General features: G+C 38.2%; 1 protein-coding gene across 3 annotated transcripts in view; it reads right to left on the bottom strand.

The window, feature by feature from the left end:
- LRRC49 (leucine rich repeat containing 49) overlaps positions 1-22,525 on the bottom strand; it is a 158,963-nt gene that overhangs the window by 125,862 nt on the left and 10,576 nt on the right. For all 3 annotated transcript variants that reach the window (XM_038580856.1, XM_038580854.1, XM_038580855.1), the window contains 3 exons: positions 19,590-19,793; positions 11,606-11,672; positions 2,908-3,051 (listed from right to left, as the gene is read on the bottom strand). In XM_038580856.1, the coding sequence (XP_038436784.1) occupies positions 2,908-3,051; positions 11,606-11,672; positions 19,590-19,793 (415 nt within the window). The remainder of the gene's footprint in view (positions 1-2,907; positions 3,052-11,605; positions 11,673-19,589; positions 19,794-22,525) is intronic.

Here is a 22,525-nt window from a genome sequence, read left to right as displayed (position 1 = left end):
TGCTCATGGATTGGCAGAATTAATATTGTGAAAATGTCAATGTTACCCAGGGCAATATACACGTTTAATGCAATCCCTATCAAAATACCATGGACTTTCTTCAGAGAGTTAGAACAAATTATTTTAAGATTTGTGTGGAATCAGAAAAGACCCCGAATAGCCAGGGGAATTTTAAAAAAGAAAACCATATCTGGGGGCATCACAATGCCAGATTTCAGGTTGTACTACAAAGCTGTGGTCATCAAGACAGTGTGGTACTGGCACAAAAACAGACACATAGATCAGTGGAACAGAATAGAGAATCCAGAAGTGGACCCTGAACTTTATGGGCAACTAATATTCGATAAAGGAGGAAAGACTATCCATTGGAAGAAAGACAGTCTCTTCAATAAATGGTGCTGGGAAAATTGGACATCCACATGCAGAAGAATGAAACTAGACCACTCTCTTTCACCATACACAAAGATAAACTCAAAATGGATGAAAGATCTAAATGTGAGACAAGATTCCATCAAAATCCTAGAGAAGAACACAGGCAACACCCTTTTTGAACTCGGCCATAGTAACTTCTTGCAAGATACATCCACGAAGGCAAAAGAAACAAAAGCAAAAATGAACTATTGGGACTTCATCAAGATAAGAAGCTTTTGCACAGCAAAGGATACAGTCAACAAAACTCAAAGACAACCTACAGAATGGGAGAAGATATTTGCAAATGACATATCAGATAAAGGGCTAGTTTCCAAGATCTATAAAGAACTTATCAAACTCAACACCAAAGAAACAAACAATCCAATCATGAAATGGGCAAAAGACATGAACAGAAATCTCACAGAGGAAGACATAGACATGGCCAACATGCACATGAGAAATTGCTCTGCATCACTTGCCATCAGGGAAATACAAATCAAAACCACAATGAGATACCACCTCACACCAGTGAGAATGGGGCAAATTAACAAGGCAAGAAACAATAAATGTTGGAGAGGATGAGGAGAAAAGGGAACCCTCATACACTGTTGGTGGGAATGTGAACTGGTGCAGCCACTCTGGAAAACTGTGTGGAGGTTCCTCAAACAGTTAAAAATATATCTGCCCTACGACCCAGCAATTGCACTGTTGGGGATTTACCCCAAAGATACAGATGCAGTGAAACGCCGGGACACCTGCACCCCGATGTTTATAGCAGCAATGGCCACGATAGCCAAACTGTGGAAGGAGCCTCGGTGTCCAACGAAAGATGAATGGATAAAGAAGATGTGGTTTATGTATACAATGGAATATTACTCAGCTATTAGAAATGACAAATACCCACCATTTGCTTCAACGTGGATGGAACTGGAGGGTATTATGCTGAGTGAAGTAAGCCAGTCGGAGAAGGACAAACATTATATGTTCTCATTCATTTGGGGAATATAAATAATAGTGAAAGGGAATATAAGGGAAGGGGGAAGAAATGTGTGAGAAATATCAGAAAGGGAGACAGAACGTAAAGACTGCTAACTCTGGGAAACGAACTAGGGGTGTTGGAAGGGGAGGAGGGCGGGGGGTGGGAGTGAATGGGTGACGGGCACTGGGGGTTATTCTGTATGTTAGTAAATTGAACACCAATAAAAAATAAATTTAAAAAAAAATTATCCCAACCTCTTAGAAGATGTGAGTATTACTGAGCTCTGATTTTCTGGGAAAACTTTAAAATGAAACCAAACTGAACAATGAGGAAATTAATGTCTAAAAAAAGTTAAAAGTTAGATTGTACCTTTAAAAGTACTTGACTTATATCCAGAGAGAACCTAGTATTTTCTATTGCATTTAAAGAAAGGAAGCTTGTTTAAAAAACAAATGTTCTAATAAACCGTTAGAAGTCTTCTTGGCCTGTATTCCGTCATACAGCGCAAAGTCCTATTTCTAGTGCTCCTCACATGTGCACAAGTACAAAATACCTGAGCATCAGGTTATTTCATTGCTGAACTTGAATAAAGCTATAAATACAACAAAGTTCATCCTCAAGTTCTCCAGAGCTGCCTTTCTGTGTGCACCCACAGTGCTAACTTTTTTCCTTCTGCTCACATGCCAGTTCTTGAGCACCTTTATGTCTTTCTCCAGATTCATCAAGCTAAGCAGGATCCGAGAAATAATGTAGCGCAAGGCCCTCACATTAAGAGAAAAGTGAACTGAGGCGTATAGAGTTAATGATTTACTCAAGGTCACCCTGCTAATGAGAGATGACGCTGTGACCAGAATGAGATCTCTGATGCCCTATACAATGCTTTTTCCACTATACCAGCCTGCCTCTTGAAACACTGCAAAGGATATGATATTTATGCATGTCTACACAGCCTTCAGCCTCTCCTTTCTGTGCCTCTTCCCTCCTGGTGCAACAACTTATTAACTTTAAGTCCCCAATAACCTTCTTTCTTATTAATTCTATTCCCATGATAGAACAGGAAAGCATTCAGTACTTATTTATATTAGCTAATTCATTTATTGATAATACTTGTTTCTAATTTTACATTTATCTTTTAAAATGAAAACACCTAACACTTCCCTTATCAAAATATAAAGCTTAACAATTTTATCCACAATTAAATTCAGAAAAGAAGTAAATTACCAGGTAGCCCAGGTGGCTCGGCAGTTTAGCGCCGCCTTCGGCCTGGGGTCTAGTCCTGGGAGCCGGGGATCAAGTCCTGCATCAGGCTCCCTGCATGGAGCCTGCTTCTCCCTCTGCCTGTGTCTCTGCCTCTCTCTCTCTCTCTCTCTGTGTCTCTCATGAATAAATAAATAAAATCTTAAAAAAAAAAAAAACTAAATTACCATAGATCTTACTTTCAATAAGGAAATGCCATAACATTTATTTCACCTACTTAGAAGGCAGAAATCACATATTGATTCCATTTTAATACTCACCACAAAAGTAATTTGATTGTGTCGCAGGTTAAGTTCAGTTAGTGAATCCAGCCCATTAAGATTATCCACATGACTTAAAAGGTTCCTAGCAAGATTTAAAACTCTCAAATCACACAGATGATTGACATTTTCAATTTTGGTAATCTGTTAAAAAATGAGAAAGGGATGATTAGCAGGCATAAGTCACAGATACGCACGTTATAAAAGCCCTAAAAATAAAATAGTCACTGGATTCAGTGATAGGTTTACATGAAAATATTTAAAAATGTATTTCTAATTTCCTCTGTTGTAAATAAAAAGAAGTCATTTAACTTGCGAAAATTAGCTAAAGGAATGTATTTTATAACTTCACCATAGTAAATATTTGAAGTAAACTTTATCAAATAATCAACAACTCATCTTTGGGGCATCTCTAATTGCCCAATACTATGCCAGGTCCAGATAAAGGTGACGAGAACTATACATACTACTTGCCAAATAAAAACTTATTGTGATTCACGGCAGAAGCTCACAATGTTTTAACCAAACAAGATAGCCCCCTGAGAGAAAAAGCAAGGAAACGGAACACTATCACACCACCCTTGTTTGTTCCATTTACACTGTAGGATCCTGAAAACCATCAAGAATCTAAATGGAAAAGATACAAGGAACTAGGATCCCGAGTGGAGAGTGAGGGTGGATATTCTTTATTAGTGGAAGTGCTTACGAGAGGAGACCAATAACGTTTAGACAGAGTACAATATGGTGGACATTAAGTGTCAGAACAAGAGGAACTGCATAATGGAATAGGCACATACACACAAGCTCTGACCTATGGCAGAGGAGCTCTGAGTTTCACAGTACAGAAAAGCTGCACCCATGAAGTGATGAGAGCACAATAGGATTTTAAGCCTCACTAGTGTAACAGAGCAAGCAACAGCATGATGGTTCTCTACGACACATAAGTAGGGGTCCTTGCGGGGGGAATTCATCAATTAACTACTTAAGTTAACAATAAGTCAAACATATAGCACTTTTCTTCCAAACATTAAAATAAATGTTTCCATACTTGCTAGAGATTTGCTCATCTGTACTGTCATCCCAGTATTATTTGAAAATTTTTATTTAACACTTCAAAGGAGATGTTGGCTAAAAAAGAACTTTTTCTTAGATTTATAATTCAGTTTGTATGTTGCTATTGGACTTTCTCTCACATTCAAGAAATACCATCCAGATTCCATCTGGGTTCAAAAGGGGAAACCTATGTTTATTATAAAGTCAGTAACATAGAAAGATGACATTTGACTGTGCTTTAAAATTTGTCCTAATACTTTTGGTCTAATTAATGTAAAATGAAAATAAATAAAAATTGTAAAAGAAGAAACAGTGAATTGTACAATGAGACATGGACAAAAGCATTTCAAAAACAAGTAAGTGATAGAATTTAAAATGCATGGAATCAGTGAAAAGCAAAATAGACACTGTAGAAAATCAATAATGTCATCTATAAGTTTGAGAAATTCCCCTAAAATACTAAGGAAAAATGGAGGTACGAAGAATAAAAGCTAAGATGGGAATATGGAAGACAAACAATATAGAGGTAATCAACATGAAAGGGAAAGCAATATTCAAAGACATAAAACTTTCTTGAGCATAGGAAAGATATAAACACATAGAATGAAGGGCCACAATTGTTATATGAAATGCATAAGGTGTCTTCTCCCTTCTGCTACTGATCCTGGGGCATTTCTTTCAGAAAACTACCTTTCTCTACTTTCTTGGTCCTGGTGAGACTGATCATTAGAATGCGTACATTGCAGAGTTATTTCTTACTCAGTGTGGTAACTCTGAAAAGGAAACATTATTAATTCTAAAACAGAGGTATCAAGAGGTATTTTTTTAAAACTCACTGGGGATATTATTTGGATTCTTGGTTTGCAATCAGGCCAGAATTGTGTCAACATCTCTGATGGAGCCTATTGTATTACACATTGCAGCCATGGACAAGGTTACAGTAAATGATAAAAATTTCAAGCAAAAGGTGGTATAGGGTGAGGGTACAGTTCTCCATTAGTTAATAAACTTCACACTAAGAAGAAATGATGGAAATGTCAGAAAGCCCAATAATGGGTCCTACTAGTCAGAGAGGGAGGGTCTCCCATAGACTGCAGGGCTTTGTAATACATCTAGGAAGGCTGGATACTCCAGTCTCATCTTTATGTATAAGAGTGACCCAAACTGCTCTGTCTGGATAAGGACAACCTTCTGACTCAGCAATGCTGAAAGAGCAAATGTCTGCTTTCAGCCAAGCAGTCACAAAAAGGGCAAGCTCTCCCCAAAGGAAACATGGCCTTGAAAGAACAGATTCCTCCTGAAGCACATTTGTGTCCACATTAAAGCAACCTTTTACCCAGAGAACAAATTTAGAAAGACTAAAAAAAATCTACATCAGAAATTGAGAGCCATATGTTAGCAAATTGAATTTAAATGATAGATAGATAGATAGATAGATAGATAGATAGATAAAATTTCACATAAAGAAAAGAAATTGGAAGATCTAAATGTGAGACAAGATTCCATCAAAATCCTAGAGAAGAACACAGGCAACACCCTTTTTGAACTCGGCCACAGTAGCTTCTTACAAGATACATCCACAAAGGCAAAAGAAACAAAAGCAAAAATGAACTATTGGGACTTCATCAAGATAAGAAGCTTTTGCACAGCAAAGGATACAGTCAACAAAACTAAAAGACAACCTACAGAATGGGAGAAGATATTTGCAATTGACGTATCAGATAAAGGGCTAGTTTCCAAGATCTATAAAGAACTTATTAAACTCAACAGCAAAGAAACAAACAATCCAATCATGAAATGGGCAAAAGACATGAACAGAAATCTCACAGAGGAAGACATAGACATGGCCAACATGCATATGAGAAAATGCTCTGCATCACTTGCCATCAGGGAAATACAAATCAAAACCACAATGAGATACCACCTCACACCAGTGATTGGGGCAAATTAACAAGGCAGGAAACCACAAATGTTGGAGGGGATGCGGAGAAAAGGGAACCCTCATACACTGTTGGTGGGAATGTGAACTGGTGCAGCCACTCTGGAAAACTGTGTGGAGGTTCCTCAAAGAGTTAAAAATAGACCTGCCCTTAGACAGCAGGGCGACCAGGGATCCCCTTCTTTTAGATTTTAAACTACCCGATGCTTTTTTAAAGAACTGGACATTGTTTCATCTTGAATAGTTTATCTCCTGACTTTTTAGAAGCTTAAGGTCACCTAGGCTGTCTTTACTTTGAAATATTCGAAATTTCTGCTTAGTGGATTTAGGTATTTTGAAACAAGACTTGGATTTTCATGTAAAACTTCCTTCTTGGGCAGCCTGGGTGGCTCAGCAGTTTAGCGCTGCCTTCGGCCCAGGGCGTAATCCTGGAGACCAGGGACAGAGTCCCATGTTGGGTTCCCTGCATGGAGCCTGCTTCTCCCTCTGCCTGTGTCTCTGCCTCTCTCTCTGTCTCTATCTGTCTCTCTCTGTGGGTCTCTCATGAATAAATAAATAAAATATTTTTAAAAATAAAATAAATTAAAAAAATAAAACTTCCTTCTTATAGAGCCTTGAGAAATAATTTGTGTGGTGCAAATATTTATTCTCTATACATGGAATAAGTACATACACAGTGCAGAAATTATATGACATAATACAGGTCAACTAACAAGGAATAGAGCATTTTTCACCATCTTAACAGTTGGCAAATGATTCCTACACATTACATTTGGATCAAGTGATATGCTATTCATTTATCAGGATCCCTCAAAGATCTTGGGTAATGCCCAATGAATTCTTAAAGGTAGGGGAACCTGGGTGGCTCAGTTGGTTAAGTGTCCAACTCTTGATTTCAGCTCAGGTCATGATCTCAGGGTTGTGAGAGCGAACCCCACGTCAGGCTCCAGGCTGAGTGTGGAGTCTGCTTAAGACTTTCTCTTTTTCTCCTTCTGCCTCTGCCCCACCCCTCAACTCTTGCTTTAAAATAAAATAGAATTAAATGAATCCTTAAAGGTATATTATACGGTGAAAACTACATAGATATGTTTAATTATCATATATACATTTTAAAATAAGTTTTAAAATAAACTTTTAACCATAAAATACTGAAATTAGTTATGAATAGTTTTTTAAATAATGGGCTACAAAAAATAAAAATAAAAATAAGTAAATAAAATAAAATAAAAACAGCAGGCTACAAGATAAAATAGCAATTCCTTGGTGTGGCATACAAAAGCCCTCTACATTATTCTGTAAGTTGGTAAATTGAACACCAATAAAAAATAAATTTATTATTTAAAAAAAGCCCTTTACAATCAAGCCTCTACCTACTTCTTTCACCTAACTTCTCACTGTTCTTCAATACATGCTAAATTCTCAGGCAGTAAAAAATATGTTGTTTTTACCCTCAGTACTTTTGCATATGATATTCTTTTACTGACAGAACTCTTTAATTCTTCTTCCCCTTCCACACCCACCCAATTGGATAACTTCTCCACTAGAGTGACACTAGCCAGCCTGCAGAGCTGGACAGTTCCCAGGCCACCAACATTCCTCCCATTCAGTGCACACACAGACAGACACACAGAGGGGCTGGGTGAGATTAGAAACTAGCAGCTGTGGTCTTCTAGATCTATCAAAGTTTTCACTTATTACATCAGCTTTTCACCAAAACGACTGGGGCTAGCAGCTGGTAGAAAGCCTATAGAGATCAGACTAGAGTTTGCACTTGACCAACTGTAGGTGGCAGTGACAGATCTTGTTCATCAACAGGCAGGAACTCGTGAATCATCCCAGAATGTACACTTATACCGCTTCAGGAGAGGCTCTGCCTTCTGCATGAGTATGGAGCTCATGAGGCTGTTCATAAATAAATATGTTTCAAAGACAAAAATTTCAATAGAAAAGCAAAGTACTAAAAAACAGCCAAGATGCCCTGAGGGAGGAGGGGGAACATAACAAATTAGATACAAAAATTCAGACAGACAGACATAGAGGCAGACAAACTGACTGACCCAACAGAAATAAAGAGCCCAGATTATGTAGTAATCAGGGAAAAGAAATAAAAACTACAAAGAGACACTACTTTATATCAATTTAACTGGCAAATAAGAGGTATGACAATTCCAGAGCTTTGGGTGGTGGCCACTGCTGGGCTCTGGCTTCCTGTTGGAGGAGGGCAAGGTGGCTTGGACACCAGCCCTGGCACTCCTTGCCCTGAGCCCTGCCACTTTTCACCTCAGCTCCCTGATGCCACCACAGGCCAGCAAGTGACCCAGATGCAGGCCACCAAGTGTGTGGTGGCGGGAGACGGAGCTGCAGTTGTCTGATCAGTAAAACCAATGATTCCTTGGAGAATACATCCCCACTGCCTTTGACAACTACCCTGCCAATGTTATGGTTGATGGAAAACCAGTGAATCTGGGCTTATAGGATACAGCTGGACAAGATTATGACAGATTATATATCCCTTATCCTATCCACAAACAGATGTGGTCTTAATTTGCTTTTCTCTTGTGAGTCCTGCATCATTTGAAAATGTTCAAGCATAGTGGTGCCCGGAAGTGCAACACCACTGTTCCAACATCCCCATCACCCTGATGGGGACTAAACTTGATCTCAGGGACGACAAACACGTGATTGAGCAACTGAAGGAGAGGAAGCTGATTGCCATCACCTACCCATAGGGTTTGGCCATGCCTAAGGAGATCAGAACTGTTAAATATTTATCTGGAGTGCCTGGATCTCACACAGCAAGGCCTTAAGACACTGTATTCGAGGGTTCTCTGGCTTCTGCCAGCAAGAAGAGGAAGAGAAAATGCCTGCTGCTGTAAATGTCTGGGCCCTTCTCCTGCACTGTCCATCTCAGAACTTTTATTATACTTTGCTCAAAAATGGTGGAGCCTTCACACACAATGCCAAGTTTTTGTTTCACATTACTTTTTCCATAAAACCATTTTGAACCAGTCATTTTTAGTTTTTATCTGTTTAAACTGTAAGACTTAAGACTTTCACATTATATTAAAATTTAGTCCTCAAATGGTAAGCTTTCTTAAAGTCTTATTTTTCAAAAGCTCCTATTCTTGCTCAGCTTAAGAGTTGCCAAAGTAGATTGTGAACTAAGTTGCATTGTTCTGCTAAGAACACTAGGCACTAAACTATTCAAGACCTTTGATTTAAGAAGAGACTGCAGCGTCTCAAGTTTGAAAATGCAGATGCTTCCTAACTAGTTTCTGGTAAGAAAGCACAGCCACCTTCACAAAATGTTGCCATCTAATATCCCAGTAATTTACTGGCCTGAATCCATTCCCTAACGCTAGATTTTATGTCATAATAGAATAAGTGGAAGGACTCAACAATTTGGATCAATCTTTTTGATTTTGTAGTGAGCTATTTTAAAGATGTATTTACTTATTTTAGGGAGTAGGGAAGGGAGAGGGGGAGAAGAGAATCCCAACCATAATCTGCACTGAACATGGAGCCCCACTCAGGGCTCAATCTTACAAGCCTGAGATCATGGCCTGAGCCAAAACCAAGAGTTGGACACCCAACTCACTATCCCACTCCTGCACCCATGTAGTAGATTTAAAAAAAAAAAAAAAAAAAAAACACAGTGTATTTGCTTTTGCTGAGATTATGAAAAGACCTCTTACTCCCACATCCCCCTGATGAAGAATCTACTCTAGTGTGGGTGTACTGGGGTGGGGTGTGTGCAGCATATGGGAGGTGATTAAAGAATGGAGACAGTTATTTTGACAAAATATGGGGGTTAATTTACATTACATAGTACACATCATAATTAAACTGAGTAAAAGTGTCACAGGTAAAATTTTAAAAAGTTAATCTCTGTCAAATGCAGTAAATGATGAGGAAAGATCAGTATTATCACTGCTTTAAGCTTTTTCCTAGAGCTGCCATCCCTCCTGAAATTAGGCATTTAATTTATCTTTGAACTGGTCATTCCCACAGTTGCTAACTTGGTGCTTTTCGTATAGAATCCCTTCTTAATGAGCAACATGCCTCCCTGTTTTGTAAAATCTCTGATAATGCATTAAAAATTTTTTTGTAGATTTGTAAAAGTACATTCCTGTTTCCTTATTACTTTATTCAAAACTAGTAAGTGCTTTCCTTAGTTTTCCAGTATACTAGCTATAAAAATGACATGTTGCAGCTTTACAGTTTTTGAATTTTAGATATTCCTAAACTATGAACTTTCTTAAATCACTATCTTGCCAGATCACCAACACTGTACTTGGACTAGTGCTGACCCTTCCTCTTTGCCTCACCCCTCCTGGACACACACTTGCTGTTGCTCCGCCTAACCATGTTCCTTTGGGTCTATGAGGTTCTAGAAGCCTGTGCTCGTGCTAATGACGTTCTATACAACTTACTTACTGGCAAGAATATAAGGTTGGACCTTTCAACTACTAAAACAACATTTTTTAAATTGATAGTTGTAGAATTATGGGGTGTTTTTACATTGATCTTTTGCTAATGCAATTAGCAGTATGTTCTGCATGTATGACTTAATAAATCCCTGAGACATAAAAAAAAAAAAAAAAGAAGTATGACAATTCCAATGTTGAAAAGAATGTGAAGCAACTGGACTTATCCTGCATTACAGGTGAGAGTATAAACTGGTACAACCACTTTGGAAAACAATTTGACATAATCTTTTAAAGTTAGATATTTAAATTAACCTCTGATCTATCAGTTTCACTCCTAGATGTATACCCTAGAATACATATGGTACATGGAAGAAACACATACAAGAATGTTCTTAGAAGTGCTATTCCTAAAAGGAAACAAACAAGCAAAAAAAAAAAAAAAAAAAAAAAAAGGAAATAACACAAATGTCTACCAATAATAAACTGGAGAAAAAGTTTTCATATAATTAATCCATGAAACTTAAAACAGCAAAAAGGAGTAAACTACAGTTACTGAATCAAAATATATTCATCTCAGTCAGCTACTAATGTATGCAAAAAGCAAACACTAGATGACAATACATCACAATACTGCTAAACAAGGTATAATTTAGACATATATATGTGATATAACTAACTTTAAAATAATTCACAAGGGGGGAATCCCTGGGTGGCTCAGCAGTTTGGTGCCTGCCTTTGGCCCAGGGCTTGATCCTCAAGTCCCGGGATAGAGTCCCACATCGGGCTCCCTGCGTGGAGGCTGCTTCTCCCTCGGCCTGTATCTCTGCCCTCCCCCCACCCCCGTGTCTCTCATGAATGAATAAATAAATAAAAATTTTTTTTAAAAATCCACAAGGAAATAATAAATGTGAAATCCTGGATGGTGGTGGCCTCAGAATAAAGGAAGAATATCTAAGTAGAAGAAAATCATTAGTAATATTCTAGTTGTTGGGCTAGGGTTAGAAAATATGTATTTCGAAAATAATAAAAGACTAAATAAGAAACAGAATTGTCCTAACTATATGGATTCCAAAGGTTTTATAAGTTTCATCTGTCATTTACTGCTAAGGAATTACCATATCTTAAATAAACAGGCTTAGTACCTTAGAAATTTCAGTGAAGCAGTAAAATAACTCTTGAAATACTTCAACACAAGTATCATTGTTAAAACCTTTAAAATGCCAAATTTCCTAGACTTCTTTTCAGAAAAGAAAGAAACAAAAGGGCTTTACAATACCTGATTTCCGTGAAGGTCCAAGACATCTAAGCTTTTGAGGTTCTCCAGGTTTGAAATTTTCTTGATTCTGAAAATCAGAATAAGTAGAGTAGAAATATGGATGTATCACATTAATTGTAAATCAAAACATGCTAAGGTATTTTAATTTATTCTTTTAATTTTAATTTTACTCTATCTTTAGGTAAGTAGATACAGAAACAGCAATAGATCTATGTAAATATGTACATTTACAGAGATTATATGTAATTTTACATATATATATATATGACAAAAACATATTTCCCATTGATTTAATTATAAAATTAATTATGCCCACTGGGGGAAATGTCCCAAAGACAGCTTAAGAGTCAGATCTTTAGGAAAAAGCAATTCTACTTCTTTTTTTTTTTAAAGATTTTTTTATTTATTTATGATAGACATAGAGAGAGAGAGAGAGAGAGAGAGAGGCAGAGACACAGGAGGTAGGAGAAGCAGGCTCCATGCAGAAGCCCGATGTGGGACTCGATCCCAGGTCTCCAGGATCACGCCCCGGGCTGCAGGCAGCACTAAACCGCTGCACCACCGGGGCTGCCCAGCAATTCTACTTCTAATAACCTTAGGACAAGGCACAGTTCCCTTCAGAATATGATCTAAACTCCTCATCTCGGTCCTCAAGGCCCTAACTCTCATGGCTGCTGAGTCCTTGTCCGGCCTTATCTCCTACCACAGCTCCTACCACAGGCTCTCTCTGCTCCCATCTTGGGGCTTTCTTGCTCTCTCTAATCTGACAAGTTCATTTCTGCCTTGGGGTGTTTACCTTTGTTGCTCCTTCTTCCTCAGTGTTCTTCAGTCAGAACTTCGCATGGTTCACTCCCCCTTCCTATCCTCCTCTCTCCTTCCCCAGCTTTAATTGACTTAATTGCACCTATCCTTGCCTAAAATTACATTATTTATGTGTTTACGTTCTCATGACCTCCTTCCTCAAACCAAAACATGAGCTTCAAGAGGGCAGAAATTTCAACATATTCTCTACTCCATCCCCAGCACTTATTACAGGGGCTCGCACTGAGTAGGAACCCAATAACTATCTATTAACTAAATGGATAAGTTTGATGTACAAGGATATTCATAACAGGATTATTTATCACAGAGACACATTAGACATCACTTAAATGTTTTCTACAAGACCTGCTCAGTTTGTGAATATTTGAAATTTTTTATTTGCCGTCTTGTGAAAAGCTAAAATATTGCTATTAAGTTTTATTTTGTTTTAATTTTTTAAAAGATTTTATTTATGTCAGAGATAGAGAGTAAGTGAGTGAGAGAGAGCACAAGCAGGGGCAGAGACAGAGGGAGAAGGAGAAGCAGATTTCCTGCTGACCAGGGAGCCAGACACAGAGCTCAATCCAGGGACTCCAGGACCATGACCTGAGTCAAAGACAACCACTTAATTGACTGAGCCACCCAGGCACCCCGATTGCTATAAATTTTAAAACACAGCATTTTATCTCTAAAATGCCCTTTATCGGGCAGCCCAGGTGGCTCAGCGGTTTAGCGCTGCCTTCAGCCCAGGGCCTGATCCTGGAGACCCGGGATCGAGTCCCACGTCAGGCTCCCTGCATGGAGCCTGCCTCTCTCTCTCTCTCACGAATAAATAAAATCTATAAATAAGTAAATAAATAAATAAAATGCCCCTTATCCTTTTTTACTTTTTATTTAAACTCAATTAACATATAGTATATTATTAGTTGCAAAAGTAGAGCTCAGTGATTTATCAGTTGTATATAACACCCAGTCCTCATTCCATCACGTCTTCTTTAATGTCCATCACCCAGGTACCCCATCCCCCACCCAACTCCTCTCCAGTGTGACCCTCAGTTTCTTTCCTGTGATTAAGAGTCTCTTGTGGTTTGTCTCCCTCTCTGATTTCATCTTGTTTTAGTTCTCCCTTCCATCCCCTATGTTCCTCTGTTTTCTTAAATTCTACATATGAGTGAAATCATATGTTGTCTGATGGCCTTATTTTGCTCAGCATAACACCTTCTAGTTCCATCCACAACATTGCAAGTGGCAAGATTTCTTTTTTAATGCCTGAGTAATATTCCATTGTTTATATATACCACCTCTTCTTTATCCGTTTATCTGTCGATGGATATCTGGATGCTTTCCAGAGTTTGGCTCTTATGGACATTGGTGTTATAAACATTGGGGTGCAGGTGCCTTCAGATCACTACATCTGTATCTTTGGAGTTATATACCTAGTAGTGCAATTGCTGGGTCGTAGGGTAGCTCTATTTTCAACTTTTTAAAGAACGCCCATACTGTTTTCCAGAGTGGCTTTTCTAGCTGGCATTCCAAACAACAGCGTAAGAGGGTTCCCCTTTCTCCATGTCCTTGCCAACATCTGTCATTTCCTGATCTGTTAATTTTAGCCATTCTGATAGGTATCAGGTTTTGATTTGTATTCCCCTGATGCCAAATGATGCTGAGCATTAAAATGTCCCTTCTTATATTCCTTAATGAATAGGGCCCATCCATTGTTTCCTCATTTCTATCTTTTCTGGCTACCTTACCTGTCTAACTGCCTCCAACTAGACAGTTCTAACAAAACAAAACAAAAACTACTTCCCTCTTATTTTTTTTCCTCTCCTACAGATCCTACTTTCTCCTGTTGCCATAATTTAGTAGAGGGAAGGGAGCAGTGGCAAAGAAAGGGTAGAAATGAAGTTCATGCAGTCCATCTTGATCATCACCTGCCTATCACTATTTCTGTTGCTACTGCTTATGGCCTCAAAGAACCATTTCTACCTTCCTAAATGTTTCCAGAATCTGGATCATCCCTTGAAACTTCATTATATGCTGATCACTATGTAAACATAATGCCAATTTAAACTTTGAGAATTTCCATCTCCATGTGACCTCAGCCAAAGAACTCAGCTACATCATTGCCAAATCCAAAATTACATCACCACAACCAATTCAATCCAATTTGGTATATAAAAATATCTGTCATATACCCACTATGCCCCATCACAATGTGACAGCATTCTTCTCTCCCTTCTCTCTCTCTCTCTCATTACTCCCCCATTTTGTCTTTTGTTCTTCCTATCTCTATTTTTCCTTAGTATTTTAAAAGAATTTCTCAACCTTATAGCTGACACTATCAGATAGGAAAACAGACAAAACTATCAACAAAGTTATTCTTCTGCCTGCTTTGCTTTTGAAATACCTAGAACAATTGGAGGAAATTACAATAACCTAATAATATGGCTAGGACAGAGTGATGTTCTCCAGCAATCTGACTTCCCAGCTATTAGAGAAGCCTTTTATGCAACTCTTTGATCCTGCCAAGTCCACATTCCCTAAAATGGCAGTTCTCAAACTTCTGTGAGTATCAGAATCATCTGGAGGGCTTGCTAAAATATAGACTGCTGAGCTTCACCTCCAGAGTTTCTGGGACAGGGTCCAAACATTTGCCTAACATATTCCTGGGTGGTGCTGATGCTGCTGGGCCAGAGTTCACATTTTGAGAAGTATTACCTTAAAATATAGATCTCCTTCATCAAATTTCAACTTTCCTCTCATATGAGTTTCATGAGGATGAACTCACCTACTTAGAAAATACTAAAGCATATTCCAAGGAAATAAGAGAGGCAGACAAAGATTTATGGGTAAGGATATTTTTCACAGCATTATCATAGCAAAAATGAGGGATACAATGTAAATGTCTAACATGTGGAAAATATTAAGTGAATCCATCTATGTATCTACAAATGTAAATGTCTAACAAGTGGAAAATATTAAGTGAATCCATCTATCTATGTATCTACAAATCTATATATTACACAGCTCTAAAAAGTGTTTTCAAAAATGTTTCTCAAAGAACATTTAATATGAGAAGATATAAATAATTTAATATATTGAAGTGAAAAAACATAGTATAAAAACTAATTTTGTAAACTGTGATATGTTAAGTATAGAATAAAGAGTGCTATTCAGTGTAGATAACCAATATTTGGAAATAAGGCAAAAGAATGACTGACTGCATGTCCTCTCAATATATCAGAGCACTGTGAACAAGCCTATCTAAGGACCACCTGACTATTTACTACTCATGAGAGCCCAAACTCTTTAAAGTTATATGCTAACTTGTAGAAAATTGATTAAAATATAATGATGATTTTTGCCAGGTAGGAATGTAATTTATTTCTGTGTGTTAGAGAAATAACTCAGAGGGTTATAATCTTACTGCTTTGTAGGACATGAACCCATTTTATAACTTACTCATATTCTGACATTCTTTGCTTTTCATTGACTATATATCAGTTTCTCTTATCCTCCTTTTGAACCAGCTTTGTTATCCGACTGGTTCCCTCATGATTGAGTTAATTAAAGCATTGGCCTATAATTACTATTTGTCTGAGAATTCTATTTTTAACATTTTGAAAACTACACACAAGGGACAGAGACTGTTTCGGCCTAAAGTTCTCAGATTTGGAGGATCAATGTATTCTGTTTCTGTGTTTATCAGAAACTCTGGGCAGTTTTAAGGTGGTCCAATCACAGAGCCCAGCCTGTGTCGTCAGCCTTCCCACAGAATTCTACCAGAGGCTCACATACCATTAAGCTATCCAGTAAAACACCACCTATATGCTGTGACTTCAGGCATTCTTTTAGCTTTGACACATGGTGGCTTCACTATTCTCACTGCAGATTTGGACTGCCCAGAGAAATAGGGGAAAGAAATAGATTAAGTCATTCATTGTCAGTTAAACCCAGACCAACCAAACATCTTGGTGTCTTGTCTTCATGAACTACCTTTATCATAGATTCTTTCCCCCACCCCCAGCACCTGAAATGACCTAAAAAAAAAAAAAAAAAGAAAGAAAGAAAGAAAAAGAAAAAAGAAAAAAGAAAAAAAGAAAAAAAAAGATTCAATTCTAAAGAATTCAGAGGCAGATAAAGTTATCAGTTGACCAGGAGACCACTGCTCAGATTAGGTATTGACCTCATGAATTTGCAGAATTGTAGTCAGCTCCCAATACGACCCAAAGATGTTTTTTAAAAGGAAGTTCTCCCATTAAATGGACTGAAACTAGGAGAAGACAAGCCTTACCCATCACATCAGCAGCTACAGACCCCCAGGGGTACATCAGAGCCTATCTCTGCAAGCCATATTATGATACTGATGCCTGCATAAGGACCACACTACAGAAATACATATGAAGGCGAGGCTTTTCAGGTGTTAGAGACAAATCCTTAAGTGGAGACCTTCCAGGAATCAATAGGAAAGGAATATGGAATCCTGAGCCTGTTGAGTTTTGTATCTATAATCCTGGGTGACGAGACAAAACGCACTGAAGTTCTACCCATTAGCCTGTGATCATGCAAGCATGAGAAGATCTCACAAGGATAAACAAGAACACAGAAAGTAGAAGAGTTAGATGGCAAGAACTTCAGTGGCACAGTGGTACAGAGGGGCTGGGGGTTCTTCGGTAGCAATGCAAACCTCACATACAGAATCTGAGCACATTCTAGATTTTGGCCAGAAATCTTTGTTGGAGCTGCTGGAACTTAGAGAAATATGTTTGCCCTGGATTTTAACAGCTGGTTCCACTGTCTTGGACTAAAAGATGGTGCAGTGCTCTGCAAAGAGAGAAACCATCCTGGACTGGCCCAGCAGGGGGCAACAGTTCATCCAAGACAAACCTGGGGAGGCAGGGTGGCTGATGAGCTGCTCTCTCCTCCAGCATTCCTTAGCCAGATTTGCCTAAAGTTCACTAAAATCCTGCCTCAGGATAGATTTGCATCTTCAAGGCTCACATAGCTGACTAGAAAACATGAGGCAGATTTGCCTTGTTCTGATACCTTCAGAAATATGCATTTGGGGAGAATGCAGAAAGTTGTCTTTCTGACTTTCTTTTTCACTCGAGAACACTAATGCTCTAAATTCCTTATAGCTGTTTTCTTTATGTGAAAAATGAAGTAAAACATGACCAAACACAAACAAAGCAGAAAGATAGAGTAGAAAGAGGAAGTGACTTAATCAGATTAGTTTTATTTGACCAAGGATAAGGATACAGAAAAGGGCATTAAATCCCTTAGAATTGGAGAACAAAGAGACCTCTGGAGAGGTAAGAAGGTCAGATAGACTGGTGTCTTCAAGCAACAAGTTATTTTTAAAAAAAACTTAAAAGGTTATTTCTGAGAAGTCAGAGAAGCTGCAAGGGAGAAGTAGGAAGAAAAGTCAGTTGAGAGATAATTTAAAACACTGGGACCCAGGAGCGGCTCTTAGATACTATGTTTAAAACTAGCAAAGGAGAGGGGATCCCTGGGTGGCTCAGCGGTTCGGCACCTGCCTTTGGCCCAGGGCGCGATCCTGGAGTCCCGGGATTGAGTCCCGCATCGGGCTCGAAACAAATCAAAAGAAGTCCAAAAGAAATTACATGCCAAGTTTTAGACTTATCAGAACAAACAAACAAATCAAAAGAAGTCCAAAAGAAATTACATGCCAAGTTTTAGACTTATCAGACTAAAACACAGAGCTTCTTTCCTTTAGACAGACAGTACCATTTATTAATTTATGCTGATGAGCTATTGTATAAGAGCCTGCTTCTCCCTCTCTCTCTGCCTGTGTCTCTGCCTCTCTCTCTCTCTCTCTGTGTCTATCATAAATAAATAAATCTTTAAAAAAAAAAAAAAACTAGCAAAGGAGATTAAAAATGTCACTAGGAAAAAACTCCAGGACTGAAAGGAGGCCATAAAGCAATGGTGCTAAAAAACAAATGGAAGCTATGCAAACAAATCAAAAACTCCACAGATTAGAAACTAGTTAAGAAATCTCTGAGAGAGAGAACAGGGAGCACCTAAAGGGAATGCCTTAAATGTATGAAAAGTTGACTTCTTACTTTACTCCATAAACTACTCTGGCTGGCATATTCCTCCTGCATACAGTTTATACATATATAACCTGCAAAAGTCCCTTTACATCTCCATTTCTTCTTCTGTGAATAAGAGAGCTGATCTCTGGAGTCAGTTTAAGCTCTAATACTCCATGCTCCTTTAATTTCCCCAAATTCCCTCCAGCTGCCATAATGTTCAGTTTAAAGTATAACACTTGAACCAAGTACAGACAATAAACTACTTTGGTAGGAACTATACTGGTAGTAAACACAGAGAAGAGACAAGAGCCTAGGATTCTGGGGCACGATATTGGAAAAATACCTTATATTACCACTGACCAGTGAGAATAAAGAGGTAATTGGAGATCCATGGTGTCAGGGAGAAAGTGGTGGGGAGGGGAACCAAGCTTGGGTGTAATACTGTAACTAAAATTCATCATTTGATCATATAAAAATCATTTTTGGAGTTGGCTAAACAGCCCTTCTTTGTAGGCATTGCGAAAGCTATCCAGTAAAACAGAATGGTGAGAAAAGTCATAGACAACTATCGGTCAGAAATTATGTAACTGCACTACTCAACAGAGCTTAGAAAAGGAACTGGGGAAGCTCATATAGGATGTAATATTAAATGCATACCGAGAACACCATCTGAACAAGAATCAATCAGTAATTTGACAAACCTGAAATATCAAATGTCTACCCACAGTCAAGTACAGAGAGGGATTATAAGTGAAACACACAAGACGAAAGTGAATATACACGGTTGCTTACAAGATAGCTCAAGAAAATAAAAAGTTAAGGCCAAAGTCTGCTATTTACTTCCATGTAAGATAGAGCACTGGGAAGTAATGGAAATAATAAAATATGCATTCCATAAATATTATTTGGTCTGTCAGATTGAATCTCATAAAACAAATTATGACAGAATCTTAATCCATTCAAATAATCTTACCAAATTTTAGTCTATTCGTTTTTTTTTTTGTTTTTTTTTTTTTTTAGTCTATTAGTTTCTTAAGGATTCTTCAATTCTGAATTGCTCTCAAACACCAGAAGTCTCAACATTAGCCCCAAGTAAATAAACAAATCTGTTCTATAAAGATTACCTGTTTTTCCCCAGCAGAAGGACACGGAGGGATCTCAGAGTAGAAAGCCCACTGATTTCTTCAATTTGGTTATCATATAAATCCAAGAATATTAGCCTCTGTAGATTAGAAATATTTTGGATCCGAGTTATAAAATTGTGTTGGAAGTTCAATAAACGAAGGTGTTCTTCTCCATCAATGATAGGACATACAGTCAGCTTTTGCCTAGAAAACATTTTAAAAAGTTAATATAGTTTCGATGTGATAACCTGTCTCCTCTTATTATTACAAATATAATAGTATCTTTGTGCTCCCACACTGTGAGAAGAAAAAAATAAACAGAATCCTTTCTTGCCTCCAGAACCTGAATATCCTGGATCTAATTATAAATTATTTCTATAAAAGACAATACACTTTGACAGGCAATTACTAAAATTAAGTCTAAGCTCTCGTATTAAGAAAAGTCTCCAATATTGATTATTTCTCATAAAATTGACATAACATCAGAAAACACTCAATGTAATTGCCTTCTGAAAATTCAAATGATTCAAAGAACCATGTCACATAACCAGAGAAATACCCTTGCCATCAATCCACTGATGCTAAGAATACCCAGGCAACTGAGTCGTAAGGGAAAAAAACCACAACTCATACACAGGTCTCTCATGGAATCACAGACTCCTGAGCTAGATGACATCTTAGGAAGAGCAAGAAATTCAGCCATCTACAGTTCACTTTCATGAATACAGTTTCATCCTGAAATCCATTAATGGGCAGGTGGTCCTTATTACACATTTCCTTAGAAGCACAGATCTTAAGAGTATTTACATGTTCAACATTAACTTTAGACTTTGCAGAACATTCAGAATGCTATAGGATAGGATGAAACCTTACTAATACATGCTTTTAGCTGTATTTGAAACACTAAAGCATCAATTATGTGAAAAGTTATTGTGTATTACATGTGAAGTAAATCTGTGCAGGGCCCTTTAAGAATTCTACTACTCTAATAAAATGGCCAGAGGAATGATTCCACTCTGAGGTTTTCAACATGAAAATGTAGCTGTACTGATCAGCGTGTGAACAACTCTAATGTGGAGACTTATTAGAACTATTTCCTTTCAGTAAAAATCAAGCGAATATAACCTTTGAAAAAAATAAGAGTGCTACAAGCATGAGTGAAATTGTGGTTGAAATCTTTTAATGTGCGCTTAGTACTTAGAATTCATTCGTGCATTCAATACTACCACATTTGCTCCTTACCTTGTAAAGTATAAATTAATAAAAGACAAGTTTTCTAGTTTAAAATCTGTATCTTTACTTATCAACTTAGCAAAAAACTTTGTCTCCTTTTTCCTGCTTCAGTCTTCCTCTGTTTCTCTGTTAAACTTACCAATACCCCCAGCTTCTAGTTCACCCAATTTCTGAGTCAGTCATCACTGAGAAAGGAAAAGAAATAATCTTGGCCTCCCTCTTACACAAGCCGCTGTAGCTTGAAGTAAAGTCACTTTCTCAGATTCCAAATCCAGTGACTAAGTCCCAACTGCAAGGCTCACTTGTCCACCCCTCGGCCCCCTAAGTCCCTGCCATGCAGCAAAACAAGCAAACACACATACATAATAAGCCAGTGCTCTCCAGAGGGGATTGTTCTGCCTACAAAATCCCTGATTTGTTATACGTCCTGCCCTAACACCAGGTGTTTATTAGACTATATTTCTGCCTCTGTATTTCCTACTTGATGCTGGTACGCCTAACTCCCAGGACAGCCAGAGTCTAACTCTCTAAGCACTTCTTCTCAGTCTGGAGTCTCCTCTGGATCCCTCAGTCTCCTGGCACAGAAGTAGTACAGCATGGCAGATCTGCCTTTGGAAACCACTGCTGTTACCACTGGCTCTCAAATAATGATTCCAAAGGGCTTTGCTGCTAACCCAACTCTTGACTGCACATTCTGGTACTGCTCACATTATGCCTGAGCTTCTGGCATCTTTGTCATCCTGCCATTTCACAACGAGCCTGTGAGGCAGAGTCAATTCCCCTGATCCTGCCTTTCCTCGGTAAGCAAGTCTCCACCTAACCAAAGTCTGCACCTTCACCCTAGATGTCCGTGATACAAGGACCATCTTCACAACTGCCTGAATTACCACAAGCTACCACTCAAATTCCTAACTTGTTATGCGACAATCTCACAAACATTGGCTCCTGTTAATATCAAGGCACACACAACTGAAGGACTGAGGTACTGTTCTTGGACTTAAAAGACTAAGCTAAAAATTACCATAAAATCCCTCAAAACATTAAAAGGATTATCAGGAAAGTTACAAATATTAGGTAGCATTAGGATCACAAAATCAACAATACTGCAAAGCTGTCATGAGAGCTGGTGCCCTCAAGTGGTGCTCTGCCTACAATACAACACATCACACCCTCCAGAGAGCTTTTTCCCCAACTACACACACAGATGGTCTATGACAGTTCACTGTCAAGTGTGCACTGCTCAAGTAAGAAGTCTGCTTAACAATTTGCTCTTGGAAATGCACTACTATGCTGTATAGCAGAAATAGTTTCTCTAGGCTGGTTATAGCACTAAGGTAGGATGGTGGTGCTTCATCTACCATTGTATTGATAAGGGCTTCCTAGAGTTATTTTTTTTTTATTTAAATTCAATTTACGTAACATATACTGCATTATTAGTTTCAGGGATAGAATTTAGTGATCCATCAGTTGCATATAACACCCAGTGCTCACTACATCATGTGCCCTCCTTATGTCCATCACCCAGTTACCCCGTCCCCCCACCCAGCTCCTGTCCAACAACCCTCAGTTTGTTCTCTATAGTTAAGAGTCTCTTATGGTTTGCCTCCCTCTCTGTTTTTTTTTGTTGTTGTTGTTGTTTTGTTTTTTTTTTAAAGATTTATTTATTTATTCATGATAGACATAGAGAGAGAGAAAGAGGCAGA

The sequence above is a fragment of the Canis lupus genome, chromosome 30 (genome assembly GCF_011100685.1).
Source record: "Canis lupus familiaris isolate Mischka breed German Shepherd chromosome 30, alternate assembly UU_Cfam_GSD_1.0, whole genome shotgun sequence".
In the NCBI taxonomy this organism is placed as follows: domain Eukaryota; kingdom Metazoa; phylum Chordata; class Mammalia; order Carnivora; family Canidae; genus Canis; species Canis lupus.
Note: the sequence above shows the minus strand (reverse complement) of the source record. Positions and strands in the feature narration are given on the sequence as shown.